The sequence below is a fragment of the Baudoinia panamericana genome, assembly GCF_000338955.1.
Source record: "Baudoinia panamericana UAMH 10762 unplaced genomic scaffold BAUCOscaffold_4, whole genome shotgun sequence".
In the NCBI taxonomy this organism is placed as follows: domain Eukaryota; kingdom Fungi; phylum Ascomycota; class Dothideomycetes; order Mycosphaerellales; family Teratosphaeriaceae; genus Baudoinia; species Baudoinia panamericana.
In genome coordinates, this window is record NW_006911260.1 from 209,151 (window position 1) to 223,425 (window position 14,275).

Sequence of the window (14,275 nt, forward strand, 5' to 3'; positions counted from 1 at the left end):
ACAGCAGCAGTTCGACCACGACCACGACCTCTCCACTGAACGCTACGTCAACCTCAACTGGCTCATCAACGTCAAGCTTGGTCACACCAAGTTCTCCATTATATCCCAATTACACCATTGCCAGAACCGGTAACGGGAGCGTATGGGCCAGCCAGTGCCAGGAAGTCCTTCAGAACTTCTCGAGAATAGGGTTAGGTGGACAAAACTACGAGACCACGATCTTGACGACGTACACCAATTACAGTGCGCAGTACACGACTTTGGGTGGATGCGATACTTGGGGGAGACTTGTTGGGACGGTAAGTTGAAGTCTATTCGCATTTGTGTGCTTGGATAACTGACGGGTGGCTTCAGTTTACGCCGACAGCGACTGGGTCAGTATGGACGACAGCTTTTGTTAGCGTTCCTACTCCCAACGTGACAGCACCCTGTACCATCGGCCCCTCGGATTGCCAAATGATGTGGAACAGCTATCTAAGTGGGGAGAGCTCGTACACATCAGTCATGAACGCCGCAAATACGGCAGTCACGCTGGCTTCGTACGCCACAGCCATCACCATCGGCGATGAGACGACCACGTTCGCTACCACTAGACTACCTTCGCCGCCAATCATCACGGCTTTCGGCACGCCTTACACCGGCTATGTCGAGACTCGGCAGACTTACCAACAGTGGCAAACGGATGGTCCTCCTGGAAATACTACGGCAACATATTATGCACTGACCGTCGAAAATGGCGTCGTGTCGTATCTAAGTGATGGTGGAGCTGTGACGAGCTCAGGCAGCTTCAACTGGACATCCGATATGCCAGAGACCCCTAGCTGCACCCCGACGGGCGCCGCGCTCACTCAATCTGGATGCGGTCCATGTACGATCTACGGAGGCACCGTTCAACTCATGTATTTCCCAGTTCCCGTGAACGCATCGCGTGACCTCTGCGCTACTCTGGCCCCTTCTCCCACGATATGCCCATTGGGGCCGACAACGGCGCCGTACGCTCCAGCCTCAGTAAACGCTTACGGCTTCTGCCAATCCATGGTGCCCTGCCCGTACCTCCAGTCGAACTCTACGACAATCGACGCTGGACCATTTATCGTAGCGAGCAATACAACGTTCTATGAAAATCGTGCGTACATCTCGCTCGCAACGGCTTACGCCTCGAACTCCTGCGGCTTGATCGGAAACCCGCAATCTGGGCGCCTCGTCACACTTGCCTCCTCTCAGGTCTTCTCGATTCTGCCAGGGAAGGGACAGTGCATAGATTACGGGCATCAGTTCAATTTCGCCAATCTCAACCCGGGTTTGCCTTACGCTGCTTATATCGATGCGTGTGACGCTTTAGCAGGCCAGTGTAACGGCGAGTTCAGCAATCCTTTGCCGAATCTTGATGTGGACTATGTGAATGGCGAACTATTCGACGACACCGAAGGTGTTATCGTTGACTGGGCCTACCGGCCAGTGCTGGTAGTGCCAACCCAAATCCGCGATCTAGATCCAGCTTGGGCGACTTGCCAAATCAACCTGGGCGGCTTATATGACCCACCGACCGCACTGTCTGCCGCAACAACATACGCTGGGGTTTCGACGCAGGCACCCGGGGTGACCTCCTCTGCAGCCCCTGGGAATACCGTCTCCACGCCCACCCCAGCCGCAACACCCTCGTCGGTTGTCACAGCGACTGCGCTTCCCCAGTCGACGCAAGGCTCACAAGGCGATAGTAGCACCGCCAGCACATCGTCGAGTGGCATTGATGGTGGAAACGCGCCATCCTCGCAGTCTACCAGTGCCCCTCCGCCTGCAAGCGCTACAAATGGTATGGGAAGCAGTTCGCAGACCCCGGCATCGGACACTGCAGGGAACGGTCAAGGTGGGACATCCTCATCGTCTCCAAACGGTAGCCCCGGCACAAATGCTCAACAATCACCATCGGAAGGAGGAGGAACAGCCCTACAAAGCACATCGAATGTGCTCGGAAGCAGTGTGGGCAGCGCTCAAGTAAGCTCAGTGACGAACTCAGCAGGCAATGCAGCAGGCGGAAACATTGCATCACTCCTCGGCGGGGGCGGCGCTAGCCCAAGTAACGTGCTTTCTCCGACAACCTCATCTAGCGGCTCCGGCAGTGGCTCCTCCGGCAGTGACCCTTCGAGCACAGGGTCTCCAGACACCGGCAACCCAGCTGTGTCAGATCCAGGCTCTCCGGGATCTGCGGGCAGTCCTGCTGGCTCCGGCTCGCCAAGCTCGGAAGTGGCTGGCTCTAGCCCTTCTGGCTCTAGCCCTTCTGCCTCTGCTCCGTCAGCATTTAATCCGACAGCTTCAGGATCTGGAAGCTCTGGCTCTGGCGGTAACTCTGGTGTAAATGACCCCGGAGCAGGCAGTGGCTCGACGGCTACGGACTCCTCCAATGCTGCATCATCAAACGGCGCATCACCGAGTAGCGGGTCTTCTGGAAGTGATCCAAGTTCAAAAGAGTCGTCTGCGAGTCAAAGCAATGTCGTGATAGTCACCGGCACTGATGGCACTCACACAGTCTCACAGGTGGCTGGGTCAACCAACGTCGTCGCCGTGGATGGCAGCACTGTGTCAGTGGGCAGCACTCCTACAGCTGTCAACGGCGTGACTGTCTCAGCAGCAGGCTCGTCAGGTAATGTCGGCGTTGTCGGAAATGGTATCACTACCACGCTGCAGCCAGCTGCTGGCTCGACCGGCTCTTCGGCGAGTGATGGTGCTGCAATTACGGTGGGCATATCAGACAGCACGCGTACTGTCTCACAGGTCGCGGGGTCGAGCAACGTCGTTGCAGTGGACGGTATTACTGTCACCGTCGGAAGCTCGGCAATTGTCGTGAACGGGGTGACATTGTCAGCAGCCTCTTCCACTGGGGGTGTGGCAGTTGCAGGGGGCGGCATCACAACTACACTTCAAGCCGCAACACCCCCAACCAACACAGCTGTGGTAACGGCGAATGGTGCTACACTTACAGCTAGCCCCGTTGCGGGCTCGAGTGGAGTCTACGCTGTTGGTTCTGCGACCGTCTCAGTGGGTGGGTCAGCAGCAACAATCAGCGGACTAATGATTTCGGCCGGAAGCTCTGGTGTAGTCATAGGCGGCTCTACTGTCCAAGTCGGGAACGGCGTAACAGTCACGGCTCAAAACGTGGCTGCTGCAACTAACGCTGTTGTTATCACCACGAGCGGTGCAACGCTTACAGCTAGCTCAGTCGCAGGTTCGAGCGGAGTGTATGCCGTGGGTTCGACGACCATCTCTATCGGAGGATCTGCTGCTACAATCAGCGGAGCAACAATCTCGGCCGCAGCCTCTGGCATTGTAGTTGGAAGCTCTACTATCCTGGTCGGCACTGGCGGCGTAGCGACGGTTGAAGGTACTGAACAAGCAAGCAACGCCGTTGTGATCACAACGGATGGGGCTATGCTCACTGCTAGCTCGGTTGCTGGCTCGAGTGGAGTCTATGCCATTGGCTCAACCACCATCTCGATTGGGGGCTCCGCCGCCACAATCAGTGGAGCAACAATCTCCGCTGGGAGCTCCGGAGTGATCGTGAACGGTGCGACGATCCAAGCGTCTGCCTCGTCGCCTGTAGCCTCAGGAGCCCTTCTTACGCTTAGCGGATCAAGCACAGTTGCGGCAATGCAAACAGTAATCACTGGGACTGACGGCCAGTCAACAACAGAGGCAGTGATTGGCACGCAGACTATTGCGCCGGGCTCGACGGCGGTGGTTAGCGGCCACATTGTCAGTCTCGCGTCGGACGGTCTCGTGATCGATGGTACACAGACGCAAGCTTTGAGCGCGCTGAGTCCGGTGACCGCCTCATTAGGGGCGGTGCTTACTCTGGGAGGCTCCTTGACCGTCCAGGCAGTTCAGACAGTGGTTACTGGCAGTGACGGCAATCCCACAACCGAAGAGGTCGTAGCGGGCTCGACACTCACTGCAGGTGGTGTCGCCACGGTAGCCGGTCACACGGTCAGTCTTGGATCGAGCGGGCTGGTTGTGGACGGCACAGTAACTCAGAGCATCGGTGCTCTTCCCATCGCTACAACATCCGGTGCTGTGCTACAGCTAGGCTCGTCATCTGTCCAGGCAATCGAAACGGTAATACTCGGAGCGGACGGCAAACCTACCACGGAAGCTATCATTGGCGGCACGACAATTGTTCAAGGCGCTTCTGCGGTTACTGTGGACGGCCATACAGTCAGCCTCGGTTCCTCTGGATTGGTCGTCGATGGAACGCAAACGGCTACCATTAGCGCGCTTGTGCCTTCCGCAACATCGGGTGCTGTTTTGACGCTTGGCCCTTCGTCCCTTCAAGCCGTAGAGACGACGATTACAGGTTCTGATGGCAAAGTCACCACCGAAGCTCTTGTCGGCAGCGTAACTCTGTATCAAGGCAGCTCGACCGTCGTCAACGGGCATACCCTGTCGTTTGGCGCCAATGGGATAGTGGTAGATTCTTCCAGCACCGCTTCGATCTCCGCACTGATCGCACCCCCCACCGGAGCCATACTTACATTCAGTGGCTCATCTACCCTGACCGCAATCGAGGCGATGATCACTGGCGCTGACGGCCTTGTTACTGCTGAGGCCATCGTTAGTGGAGCAACGTTGATTCAAGACGGCCCCGCTGTGACATTGGACGGTCATACTCTTTCATTTGGAAGCAGTGGGATTGTCATAGACGGCACTTCGACACAGTCAATAACGGCACTGTCCACCCCACTGATTACGGGAGCCGTCCTTTCGCTTGGCGGGACTGCAATAACTGCTTCAGAAGTGGTTGTTACAGGCGCCGATGGCAAAGCTACGACCGAGGCCGTCGTCGCAGGTCAGACGATAACTCAAGGCGGCGCGATCACAGTGAGCGGCCATGTCGTCTCACTCGACTCGGCTGGCTTGGTGGTAGACCAGACCCACACCGATGCCTTCTCCACGTTTGATCCTTCGGCCACAACCACCGGCGCTGTCTTGACCTTTGGCTCCTCAACATTGACCGCAACAGAAGCAATCATAACCGGAGCGGATGGCAAACCCACAACCGAGGCGATCGTGGCCGGTAGCACACGTATAGAGGGCGGAGCACCCATTACCGTAAGCGGTTGCACTCTATCGTTCGGAACCAACGGCATTGTAGTAGATTCGACGCAAACGGCCGCCATCTCAATGTTCCATTCCTCACCCGCACCGACACCGACATCCGGTTTGTTGGTCTTCACGGAACATGGCCAGACCTTTACCGCAACGCCCGTCACGGGGAACACAGGTGTCTATGTTGTCGATGGCCAAACGGTCTCTGTTGGTGGGATTGCAGTAACAGTCGACGGCCTTACGTTGACCGCTCAGTCGTCGGATCTTGTAGTGGATGGCTCGCAGACTGTCCGTCCTCCTATGGTTACAACGACGAAGCCGTCTGGTTCATCTCAAGCATCTCCGGCGAAAGCGACGAGCAGCAAGAAGTCTGGCAGCTCCAAGACGTGCGCTATGTCAACTGTCATGGGCTTTTTGGTAGCATCAGTGATATTCAGCGCTTTAGTGTAGATACAAACAGCAGTGTTATGGAGTGTTGATAAGGTGCTAGCATGCAACTTGACGGACTTTCCAAAGTGCCCCTGTCCCTTGCAGGTTGAATGGTGGTGACACAGCATTATCGCTTGCGGATAGTAGGTTGTCACCTGTGCAACCGGTACGCGACGACATCATTCACGTTACGACTTTCCGCCGCTTTCGACTGACAAGGAAGGCACGCAGCCGCTAGTGTCGGCCCTAGCACACCTGACCTGCCTTGTCTTCACCTCGGCCAACTTCGACAACCCGATAACGCAGCGCCTGTTACTGAGTCCCGCCGCTCGAATTTATGACCATGCAATGGCAGGAACACGCAACAGACTACTCAGCATGTGGGCATCCACCTTGTTCACCCTCCCCGCTGCTACCCTCGCTTTATCAAGCTGCAACTGCGGCTACACCCTCAACACCACCAGCCTTTTCACCCACGCCATCCAAACCGACTTCACCCACCCCGATGCCTCCCTGACCTGGACCGACTCCCCCTCCGCCGACTGGGCCGTGCAAGTCTACAACGTCTCGCCCACCGCCGCTCGCGGCCCCTACGGCAAAGCGGCAGAACTCTCAACCGTGCTCCTCAACTCTTCAAGCAGTACCCTCGACCTCTACGTCCGAAGCCAACTCCTTCCCAACACCAACGGCACGCTTGGCAGCAGCGACCTCCGAATCCCCATCTCCGAGATCGCCACAACCCGCAACGACATCCTCTACGGCACCTTCCGCGCCAGCATCCAGTTCTCCTCCGTCCCGGGAACCTGCGGCGCCTTCTTCTTCTACCACAACGACAGTCAAGAAATCGACATGGAAGTCTTATCCCAGCAACAACAATCCGCGCGAGTGAATTCGAACGGCACCCACCCAATCAACCTCGTCAACCAGTCCCCCGTCTCCGTAACACAGGGGTACAACGACGTCGGCACCGTGGGATTTGTGCCGTATAACCTTCCATTTGATCCGACGGAGGGGTGGCATGAGTACCGTTTCGACTGGCTGCCTGATCGGATTGACAAGTTCGCTGATGGGGCTTGGTTGACTACCTTTACTGAGGATGTTCCGAATAGGGCGGGGGGCGTGCATTTGAGTCATTGGAGTAATGGGGATCCCGGATGGTCGGGTGGTCCGCCGGGGGGAGATGCTGTGGTTAGGGTTCGGTGGGTGGAAGCGTATTTCAACACGACCATCTCTGGCTCTGGCTCTGGCTTTGGCTCTGGCTCTGCCTCCTCGGTCGATACTCTGGCTGAGCAAGCATGCGATGCCACTTGTGCGATTGAGGAGATGGCGGGGATGTATACGTCGCTGGGCGTGCCGACGACGACGACGATGACTTCCACGACTGCATGCTCGACGGCGTCGTGTACCACCGCTCCCATTCCGACGTCTTCGCGAGCGCGCAGTGGCGCCGTACACGCACATACCAGTCCGTGGTGGCCACCAAGTCTCAGCAAGGACCTGGCTGTTCATGTTAGGAGACATCTTGTGCTTAGCAGGCGAGCTAAGCCTCCTCGCGGCCACGTGCATAGGGAAAAGGCTGTAAGGAGATGAGTTTTGATGCCATGGTTCTACATACGATACGTACATTGCGAAGTGTATAACTCTCAACCCAGCCGGCTATGCATCCCGAAATCCCCACAATGACATTCCCGTCTCTCAACGCCATTTTCTCAAGTAGAAGTACAGCGCAGATACGCAGGTCCGAAGATCAAGGGGTTGCGCTCCGGGTATATCGTGCAGGTCATGCTGTACAGATGTCACTTTCCCTCTTCGCTTCACCTTCATCTCACACATCGCATCTGGCCCCGCCAGCCGCTTCTTTCGCCGGTTCCACGGCCTGTTCGGTCTTTGCCAGACACAGGCAGTCGCCAGCTCGGCCGCACGCGCACACCACTCCCCTCCCCGCCCCTCCCACACCCTCCATCAATTGATATGTGCAGCTCACTCCAGAATCCGCGTGATCAACCCGGTCGCCACCGTCCTGCCCCCCTCGCGCACATTGAACCTCTGCCCCTGCTCGACAGCCAGCGGCTTATGAATCTCGACCACCATCTCCACGTTATCCCCCGGCATGACCATCTTATCCTCCTTCGCGCCCTCACTCCCCTCCGGCCAGAACATACTCGCCGCCTCGTCCGCCGTGCGGATGAAAAGCTGCGGTTTGTAGTTATTGTGGAAACCGGTATGACGGCCTCCTTCTTCTTTCGTCAGCACGTACATGGAGGTGAGGAATTTGCGGTGGGCGCGCGTGGTGTTGGGCAGGGCGATGACCATTCCTCGGAGCACGTCGTCGCGTTTGACGCCGCGGAGGAGGAGGCCGGAGTTGTCTCCCGCGCGCGATTCGTCGCAGGATTTCTTGAAGGTTTCGATGTCGGTGACTTTCGTCTTGATAGGTGCGCCGGTGGGTGTCTTCCCGACCAACTCGACCTCTGAGTCTTTCTTCAACACACCGCGTTCCACTCGTCCCGAAGCTACGGTCCCGCGGCCGGGAATGGAGAAGACGTCTTCCACAGACATGAGGAAGGGCTTATCGAGCTGGCGCTCCGGGGTAGGGATCCAGGTGTCGACTGCTTCTAGCAACTCGTCGATCTTCTCCACGCCAATGTCTGGTTGGCGGCCTTCGATGGCGCAAAGGGCGGAGCCGAGGATGATAGGTGTGTCGTCACCCTCGAAGCCGTAAGAAGATAACAGCTCGCGCATCTCCATCTCGACGAGTTCCAACATCTCTTTGTCTTCGATCGCATCGACTTTATTCACGAACACGACAATCCTCTTCACGCCCACCTGTCGCGCCAACAGCAGATGCTCCCTCGTCTGCGGCATCTGCCCGTCCGACGCGGCGACGACGATGATCGCGCCATCCATCGATGCCGCGCCCGTGATCATGTTCTTGATGTAATCGGCGTGGCCCGGGCAGTCGACGTGGGCGTAGTGGCGTTGCTCGGTTTGGTATTCGATGTGGGCGGTGGAGATGGTGATGCCGCGTTTGCGCTCTTCCGGGGCCTTGTCGATGGCGCCGTATTCGAGGTAGTGGGCGAAGCCCTTTTCGGCTTGGCGTTTGGTTATTGCTGCTGTGAGGGTGGTCTACGTTATATATATATATCAGCTGGAGGGTGATAGTACTGGACTTGGGGGGTGATGGCTTACCTTTCCGTGATCGACGTGGCCGATAGTCCCGATGTTGACGTGCGGCTTGGTGCGCTCGAAGATGGTGGCGTAGCTTCGTGCGGCGGCATTGAGAAGTTGTGTCTGTCCCCTTGCGCCTAGGGCTTGTTGGACGGGGTTGAGGGAGGACCTGGCGCACAAGGCGCGGGAGGTGTGGAGGAGAGTGCGAGCGAAGGGCATCTTGTAGTGAAACCCCAAACACCCGCGGTATGAAGAAGAAGAAGAGGAGGAGGAGGAGGAGAGAAGGAGATGGTGTGGAGATGGACGACGCTCACGTGTTGCCCGTTCGAGGAAAATGTTTGGAGCACGGACGACATGAGTACTGTGGGCTATATGGGACGTATTGATGGAAGTTGGTTCGGCGGCGATGCGGACATTGAACTCCATGCGGTAATGCAAGACGTGATCAGATTGATGCATTAATCAAACCTTCACTACTCCAAGTACAGCTCCGGCAACCAGGCTGTCGTAAAGTCCTTCCACTGCTTATTACTTCATCAATCAAACCGAATAGGATCCAGTCGCCCATCAATAACAACAGGACGGGAAAAGCTCATGCCACACTGCCGAGGTACCTCGCCAATGACATAGCAAGCTCGCATACAAAGCTCCAGCTCCTCCTCCTCCTCCATACCGACCCTCCCGTCCCAATGCTCCTACAAACGTGCTGCAAACGCCTCACAGCCCTCCCCATCCGTCCATCAACCATGCCGCTCCGCGCCAAAATCCTCAACCCAGCCATGGCTGCGGGCAGCAACACCTCCAAATCCGTAAGCCCCATCCTTCCTTCACCTCCCACCCACCTTATACGTACGCTGACTGACACTCCAGCCCCCCTAGTTCGCCTCATCCCCCACATCCTCAATCAAAGAACTCCCCACCGACGAACCCAACGACGTCCTCTTCCACCCCCACCACGGCCTGCGCACAATAACCCTCAACCGGCCCAAAAAGCTCAACTCCCTCAATGGCTCCATGGCGCGCAAACTCATCCCGCGCCTGCTCGAGTACCAAAAATCAGACCTCGCCAACGTCATCGTGATCAAAGGCGAAGGCCGCGCCTTTTGCGCCGGCGGAGACGTAGCGGCTCTAGCCCTCGCCAACAAGAATCAAGGTCGAGAGGGACAGCAGGAGAGCAAGGATTACTTCGCGCTGGAGTACAAGCTCGATCATCTCATTGCGACGTATACGAAACCGTATGTGGCGTTTATTGATGGGATTACGATGGGTGGCGGGGTGGGGTTGAGTTTGCATGCCCCGTTTCGGATCGCGACGGAGAATACCGTCTTCGCCATGCCGGAGACGACTATCGGTTTCTTCCCCGACGTGGGAGGGGGGTTCTTTTTGCCGCGGATGGATGGCGAGGTGGGCACGTATCTCGCCCTGACCTCCGAGCAAGTCAAAGGCGTGGACGTCTTTTGGGCGGGGATAGCAACGCACTACCTCCATTCCTCTTCCCTGCCGGACCTCGAAGCGCGACTGGCGGAATTACAATTCAAGGATTACGACAGTCTGCAGTCGAGGTTACATGTCATCGACCAAACAATCGAGGAATTCTGCACCGGACTCCCGCACGACTCTCCCCCGGGCAACTCAGTCGTCGGCGGCGACACCCGAGCGGCAATCGACTACGTCTTCCAACCCTCCAACGACATCCACGCCGTGCTCAAGGCACTGCAAGGTCTGGCCGAAAACGAAAGCGGTTCCGCTCCCCCCGAAGTGCAGACGTGGGCGGGCAAGACGCGCAAAACCATCCTCTCCCGCAGCCCCACCAGCGTCTGCGTCACGATGCGGCAGTTACGGTTGGGTGCTAGTTGGGACATCGCGGAGACGTTTCGGAAGGAACATGTGATGGCGAGTCGGTTCATGGAACACCCGGATTTCGTCGAGGGGGTTTGCGCGTTACTCGTCAATAAGCCCAAGACTACTCCTTCGTGGTCACCGGCAGCGATTGAGGAAGTGACGAGCGAAGAGGTTGACAGCTTCTTCAACGCGCCGGCGGAGCTGGAACTCCTGCTGCCCAGCAGCGGTGGTGGTAGTGGTGCGTCGGGAAGTGACGTGAAGGCGTACACGGATTACCCCCACGCCTGGACGGGTCTGCCGCGGGAGGCGGAGGTGGAGCGGGCGGTGGGCAGGGCGCAGGGGAAGGGGCGGGAGGAGATTGTGGAGGAGTTTGTGAAGAGCAGGGCCGGCAAGCAGGGGGTGCGGGAGAAGGTGGGGGAGATTTTGGGGAGGAGGACGGATGTTAGGGAGGGGGCGGTTGCTTGGAAGCGGTGAGCTTGCGCATACGCAATGGAGAGGATGGTGAGAGGAAAATCGGGGGAAGGTGTATAGCTAGACGATATCGTGGTGCGAGTGAACTGTATTTCGTTCACCACCCGATTGAGTGGTTGTCGTGTCACGTGCTGATAAGGAAAGTGAACCATTCCTCGGCTTGTATGCCAGCTCCTATCGTAACTTTTTCGGGAGGGTTAATGTGAATCGTACTCCATGACAGAATGTCCAACGACCTCGCGAGTCTTGTACGATGAGTAGACGGGTACCACACCCGAAGAGAAGATAGTGCGTTGTAGCGCGGCGTCTGCTCAAACGCATCATCACCACCACATTCCCGAACAGTCTCAAGTCGTTTCACCTTCACGACCCAACAATGGCGCAAGACGCAGACGCCAAACCCGAGCGGAGCACCGAGCGCGACATGCCAGATGCTCCTCAACGAGACTCGCATAACCCAAATGTCGCCGGTGCCGAGCGATCCTCATCAGCGAACCCCATAACCATCTCCTCCGCTTCCACCACCCCAGCTCCTTCCACACCCACACCATCCGCTGCGTCAGCACCACCCCGTCGCCTCCCTTCTTCCCTCGGACGAACACCTTCCACTTCCACATCCACTCCCCGCGGCGGCAGAGGAGGAAGCAGACCCACCGTCGCCACGCCCAAATTCGCGGGCCGTCGCTCTGCAGCAGCGCGCGCGGAGGCGGAGAAGGCGGAGGCGGAGCGGAAGAGGGTCGAGCTTGAGGCTAGGGAGAGGGAGGCGGCGTATCGACTACGGCGGGGAGGAGGGGGAGAGAGGGGAGGGGATAGAGGGGAGGGGGGGACGCGGGGATGTGGGTGGGGCGGGGTCGTGGCGTGGGAGGGGGAGGGGCAGGGGTGGGTATGTGGGTGAGGGAGTGAGGGGGGGTGGGAGGGGAGGTGGGGTTGGGGGTGGATATGGGTATGGGTATGGGAGTGGGAATGGGTTGATTGGGGGAGATGAGGGCGCGTTTAGTGCGGGGCGGGTGAATGCGGAGGTGCAGGCTGCTAGGAGGAGTGGTGCACGTGCTGCTGTGGGGAGAGGGGGTGGGTTTGGGGGTGCGAGGGACGGGAGTGAGGATGAAGCAGGCGAGTTTGTTCGCCGAGGCCAGCCTGCGTTTGGGCCTGGTGGTGGATTGGCTGGTGCGGCTGGGAAGGTGGCCGCAGCGGGAAATGGTATCAAGCAGGAAAGCGGGGCGTCTACTCAAGATTTGCTTGTTCGAGGGGACGCTACATTTGTCAAGACGGAAGGCGGAGGCTATATGTCAAGCGACGATGAAGACGGTGAAAAAGGCGTATCACGCATCAACATCGACGACCTAGGCGTCATTGACCTCACAGGACCTGACGAGGGCGAGGAGCAAGATCTCATGCAACCTGTTCGCTTGAAACGGGAAGCCCACCGCGATCGAGCTATAGGCCTCAACGCAGACGGCGCAACGACAATACAGGACGGCACCACCAACAACGAGCTCGGTGGAAGCGGGGAGGCTGCTGTCGCGTTCACCGACAAGCGCAAAGGCAAGCAACGAGCGAAAGACGTCGAGATTGTCGGCTCGAGCGAGATGTTTCACGGCACCTACTCCGACAGCGATGAAGGCAACCCACCCATCAAGACGGAACCTACCGACGATGATCCAGTCCCGGTCCTGGTACCGCCGCCACAGCAAGACGTTCCGTCAAGTCCGGAGAGCAAACGCCGAGGCGGCAAAGACCGCAGTATCACAAAACGCACACTTTCTGGCAGCGCGGCCGAGAGGCCTGTATACCAGACGCAAGAGGAGATGGACGAGTGGGAGCGACATCAGCGGGATTTGGAGATCTTGTATGAGGAGCTTGGCACCATTGCGCTCCCGTCTGCTGCCGTGCCGAACCCGGACAGGGATGGCGCTGGCGATGCGACGATGGATGGGACGGATGACCGCCCGCGGCTGGAGGGGGAGAAGGAGCGGGACAAGAAGGCGGATAAAGTGTACCTCTTCCAATTCCCGCCGATACTCCCGGATCTGCGGCCGGTGATTGTCAAGCCGGACCCGGATGCGCCGACGGAAGGTGGAGCGGAGGAGGGAGATGCTATGCTTGTTGACGACGAGGCCGCGAAACCTGCCATCGCTGCTAAAGCTGGCGACGCTCCGACCGTTCACGCGCCACGACTTCCTCCGGGAGCGGTGGGGAAGCTTCGCATTCATCGATCCGGTAAGGCGACGCTGGATTGGGGTGGTTTGACGTTGAGCGTGGGCATGGGCATGGCGGCGACTTTTCTGCAGGATGTTGTTGTTGCGAGCGTGCCGGAGAGTAAGCGTGGAGTAGACGGTGATGGTGGTGGTGGTGGTGGCGGCGATGAGGGCGCGGGGACGGGATGGGCTATGGCGATGGGGCAGGTGAAAGGGAATTTTGTTGTTACGCCGGATTGGGAGGAGATTTTGAAGAATGCGTGAGCGGGTTTTGATGATCGTGCTGGCTTGACCGTCATACGGCTGGACCACAATTGGCTGCGTTCAAGGTAGCAATACGACGCTTGCGCACTGGCAATGGTCACCTATAGCAATGAACCAGTACAAGACCCTACAGTATGAGAGCGCATTCTGACTCGTCGTGGAGCTGAATAATACTCATCACGGAAAGGTAGTACGTGACAAGGAAAGACGATGACAATCGCAGATTTAGGCCGGCGAGCGCCTGTAAGACGCGTAGCCTGCTAATCATAGCATCTTCAGCCGAATCCATGAAGGCCGGGATCACAACACTGTCATTGCAAGTAGTCGTTCCTATCATGTTTGCGTGAATGCCACCCGGACTTGTGGCGCTTGGTTTAGATTGCTGCTATTCGCTGTTAATGAGGAGTGGCTGCGAATGATGAGGTGTGTCGTGGAAGGGCTCTGCAAACCCAAGGGGGACACCGAGTTGCGCTGGATGACGAGCATGCACGTTCAGTCTGGGTGGAATCTCACGTATGAAGATGGCCGAAAGTAGTGTCATTCGTAAGAAGCCTCATGAGACGTTGATGCAAACTACGAGGCTTTACCACTACTGTAACTCGGGATCCACCCTGACTGCGGCCGCTCCCCTGAACCAAAATCATAGGTACAGTCATGTGCACGAGCGCATGCAGCCTTCTCGTGGGGACCAATTGCTCTGCAGGATGCAGGTCAGCCACGACCCGACACGTGCAGGATGCATGCGGGCACCAACCGACACCTGCAAATCCCTGGGGCGGTAACATCGTGCGACCTACAAGATAAGAGGA

The 14,275-nt window shown here is 57.8% G+C and overlaps 4 protein-coding genes across 4 annotated transcripts; 3 read left to right on the forward strand and 1 right to left on the reverse strand.

Moving 5' to 3' along the window:
* Positions 1–5,922: 5,922 nt before the first annotated feature.
* BAUCODRAFT_60096 (glycoside hydrolase family 16 protein) lies at positions 5,923–6,756 on the forward strand (the record flags this gene model as incomplete). Its single annotated transcript, XM_007676376.1, has 1 exon — positions 5,923–6,756. A coding segment is annotated over one exon (834 nt), but the record flags the coding sequence as incomplete, so codon positions are not given.
* Positions 6,757–7,509: 753 nt separating this feature from the next.
* Positions 7,510–8,913, reverse strand: BAUCODRAFT_146449 (uncharacterized protein; the record flags this gene model as incomplete). The annotated part of the gene is made up of 2 exons (XM_007676568.1): positions 7,510–8,652; positions 8,716–8,913. 2 exons carry the CDS (start codon positions 8,911–8,913, stop codon positions 7,510–7,512), a joined length of 1,341 nt encoding a protein of 446 aa, XP_007674758.1.
* Positions 8,914–9,384: 471 nt separating this feature from the next.
* Positions 9,385–11,178, forward strand: BAUCODRAFT_31843 (uncharacterized protein). The gene is made up of 2 exons (XM_007676159.1): positions 9,385–9,503; positions 9,574–11,178. The coding sequence occupies exons 1-2, from the start codon at positions 9,441–9,443 to the stop codon at positions 11,008–11,010; spliced, it is 1,500 nt and encodes a 499-aa protein (XP_007674349.1). The 5' UTR covers positions 9,385–9,440; the 3' UTR covers positions 11,011–11,178.
* Positions 11,179–12,005: 827 nt separating this feature from the next.
* BAUCODRAFT_31844 (uncharacterized protein) lies at positions 12,006–13,765 on the forward strand. Its single transcript, XM_007676160.1, has one exon. It carries the CDS (start codon positions 12,291–12,293, stop codon positions 13,464–13,466), a length of 1,176 nt encoding a protein of 391 aa, XP_007674350.1. The 5' UTR covers positions 12,006–12,290; the 3' UTR covers positions 13,467–13,765.
* Positions 13,766–14,275: the final 510 nt, after the last annotated feature.

What these genes read in the sequence shown, in the direction of transcription:
- BAUCODRAFT_31843 (XM_007676159.1), top strand. Translation starts at nt 9,441, where the DNA reads ATGCCGCTCCGCGCCAAAATCCTCAACCCAGCCATGGCTGCGGGCAGC. An exon ending in GCAGCAACACCTCCAAATCC is followed by an intron (nt 9,504 to 9,573) that starts GTAAGCCCCATC and finishes CAGCCCCCCTAG; the next exon opens with TTCGCCTCATCCCCCACATC.
- BAUCODRAFT_31844 (XM_007676160.1), top strand. Translation starts at nt 12,291, where the DNA reads ATGTCAAGCGACGATGAAGACGGTGAAAAAGGCGTATCACGCATCAAC.